Source organism: Amborella trichopoda, chromosome 10 (genome assembly GCF_054954075.1).
Source record: "Amborella trichopoda isolate Santa Cruz 75 chromosome 10, AtrichopodaSantaCruz75HAP2 v2.0, whole genome shotgun sequence".
In the NCBI taxonomy this organism is placed as follows: domain Eukaryota; kingdom Viridiplantae; phylum Streptophyta; class Magnoliopsida; order Amborellales; family Amborellaceae; genus Amborella; species Amborella trichopoda.
In genome coordinates, this window is record NC_142345.1 from 15,848,805 (window position 1) to 15,851,702 (window position 2,898).

At 47.4% G+C, this 2,898-nt stretch overlaps 1 protein-coding gene across 1 annotated transcript; it reads right to left on the minus strand.

Annotated features, from left to right (window-relative positions):
- Positions 1-627: 627 nt before the first annotated feature.
- Positions 628-2,542, minus strand: LOC18438820 (clathrin coat assembly protein AP180). The gene has a single exon (XM_006848996.4). The coding sequence runs from the start codon at positions 2,430-2,432 to the stop codon at positions 864-866; it is 1,569 nt and encodes a 522-aa protein (XP_006849059.2). The 5' UTR covers positions 2,433-2,542; the 3' UTR covers positions 628-863.
- Positions 2,543-2,898: the final 356 nt, after the last annotated feature.

A 2,898-nucleotide genomic window follows, 5' to 3' on the forward strand; every position in this document is an offset into this window, starting at 1 on the left:
AACAATGACTATCTTTAAGAAGCTTTTACTTTATATTTCTAAATGCACAACCAGAGACTCAGCTCATTGATCACAATTAAATTTGACACAAATCGGATCTAGTCAGCACAAGCTCTAGATTTTTTTTTTTGAAAAAAAACAACCATTTACTTTGGTGTACTTGTTGGACGGAAAAGTGGATCAACATAAATAACAAAAGAGTAATGATCCTATAGGACCCTCCCCTACCAATGATTGTAGGACCCCAAAGGATCAACATTAAATTTGACACAAATTTCTAAAAAAGCTATCACATAAGTGTGAGACTTGACTTTTCTAGATATACGTACCAACTTTAATGGTGATATTTTGGGAGTTCTACACGCATCCGTACCAACTTTTAATGGTGATTTTTTGGGAGTCCTACAAAACTTTAATGGTGATCTGTTGGAAGTCCTACACGCATGGATGGGAGAGGATCCTCTATGATCATTTCTCATATCAAAAAACAGAAAAATCGTTTCATTTTCCATTTTTTGGAGAGATGGGGAGAAAAATGGGGATGTTTTCGCTAACGACGACACTAATATACATATACAAGACCCAAAAAATAGAAAACGAAAAAGTGAAACAAGGGGGATTTCCATGTGAATGAAAAAAACTAAAACTTCCACTTTCATAATAGACATGAATTCCCTTTGATTCCCAAACACCTAAACCTCAAAAACCAAGAAAGGAGAAGGAAAAGAAAATCATGAAAATAATACTAAATACATGAATTCCCTTTGATTCCCAAACACCTAAACCTCAAAAACCAAGAAAGGAGAAGGAAAAGAAAATCATGAAAATACTACTAAAAACATACATCATGTCTGCTTATAATACTACTCTGGTGTTGCGCTTATAATACTACTTTGGTGTTGCATCCACAGCCTCTGCTCATAAAGCATTAGCTGTTGTTTGGACATCTGTTGCATCGGATCCGAAAACGAAGTCGAGCTCCGAGTCGAAAACAGGTCATCCTCCATGAATGAAGGCCTTTCACACTGCGTTGAGCGGAATGTGGGTGGCACCGGTAGCACTGTAATTATGGAATCAGAGGCACCCTGTGCATCTACCTGCATGAATGGGTTGTTGTTGTAGCAATGCAGGTTTAGCACCGATTCGAACCCTTCAGCCAAAGTGTAGGTCACCTGCTTTGCCATCTGCAAAGAGCTCTCCAATAATGCCAACTCCCACCCCTCTCTGCAATCCTGGGAGTCACAACGAGCGAGGTCCGGTTTATCTCCTCTCATGCAAATATCTTGTGCCGGCAATGCCAACTCCCACCCCTCTCTGCTATCCTTGGAGTCGCCGAGAGGGATATCCCATTTATCTCTGCTCATGTCAAAATCTTGTGTTCGTGATTCACTGCAGCTGGGCTCTTGTACCAGCGATTCACTGCAGCTGGGCTTAAGCTCTCCACCGTCAGAGGTGGGCGTGGGCCTGGGCCTGGGTGTGGGTGTAGGTGGAGGTGGAGGTGTTAGGGGTGGCAAAGGGCTAAGTTTTTGCAGGGAGGCATGGCGGTCTTTGAGGAACTCATCCAGCGTCTCCAAGAGTTTACGAGAGATGCGTTGGACAGGTGGGAACTCTGAAATGCGGCCCACCCCCACGCCCTTGCACAATGCATAGAACCTATTAAGCTCGTCGAACTGTTTTGATGCACGGACACAGGTGTCGAAGGCCTCGGTGCATGCCTGTGGCCGCAGCTGGAAGAAACCGTCCAGAAGGACCGCTAGTCCGTCGGATATGTCTTTGTACAACTCGAAGCTCTCGGTGACTAGAGTGTACAATGAGATTTGGACCAAGCGGTTGTTCTTGGCTGGGCCAGTCGGCCTAGTGGCAAGCACCCGGTTGAGGAGGCGCTGCCAGTACGGCAGCCTGTCGAGGATGTCGCCAGGATTCATCTCTGCTGCTCTGCGCCGTTTCGACGTGGAGCGAAGCTTGCCCATCAGCGAGCACTCGAGATGCTCGTCGAGGTACAAAGCAAATGTACGGACAAATGCCGTGAAATCCCAAGGGCTAGAGTGCGATCCATCGCAAAAATTCGAGAGGTTCAGTAGTCTGGAGCCACGGTTCATCGCAGTCAGGACCTCTCTAGGGAACGAGGGGTGGCCTCTCTGGAAGAGGTTGAGGATGAGGGTGAGGGACTTGAGCTCAACCACCCAGCTCCGTGTGCGGCTGATCCGACGAGACAATAGGTGGATGCAGGCAGCAGTGCGTGGGCGTGATGAGGACGTCAGGAGGAGGATCTCGTTGATGTATCGGTCTTCGATGGGGACCTCCTCATGGGTGGTGGCCTTGAGCACGGCGACGTCAAGGTTCGAGCGGTTGCTACCGCTTGAGACCTTGGCAAGGCCGATGCTGGTCTGGTCCTTGACGGCGCCCAGCGCTCTCTTCAGCTTGCTGGGCATGGCTCCACCTGCGCCTGCGCCTGCGCCTGCGCCTGCCCCTGCCAAGCCCTAACAAAAAACCTATTTCCCCTAACCTCTTCTCTGCATCTTTCTCAGCCCTTACTTTCCCCTCTTTCTTTTCTTAACAGGCCACGGGAAGTTGAGCCTTAAAATGGAGGACCCGGTCTTCATGATCGGAGTTGTGTGCACGTTCGACGGATGCCCAAGTTTGTAGGGGAAGTCAACCTGCGAAAAAGGAAACTCAACCCTGAAATGCCAGCACATTCCACCGTGTCAATACTTTCACATTGTCGTATTTAAGAAGCTTTGGGTTCCCTCTTCCTCTGCGACACAACTCAATCACGTTAAGCTACTCAGCAAAAGAGAAAAATAAGCATTGAAGGAGGAAAAAAGTGGGGAAAATTACAAATAAACCCCCAGACTAGAGTACCACCAGCCAAACTTTTTTCTAACTTTTTTTCTAGAA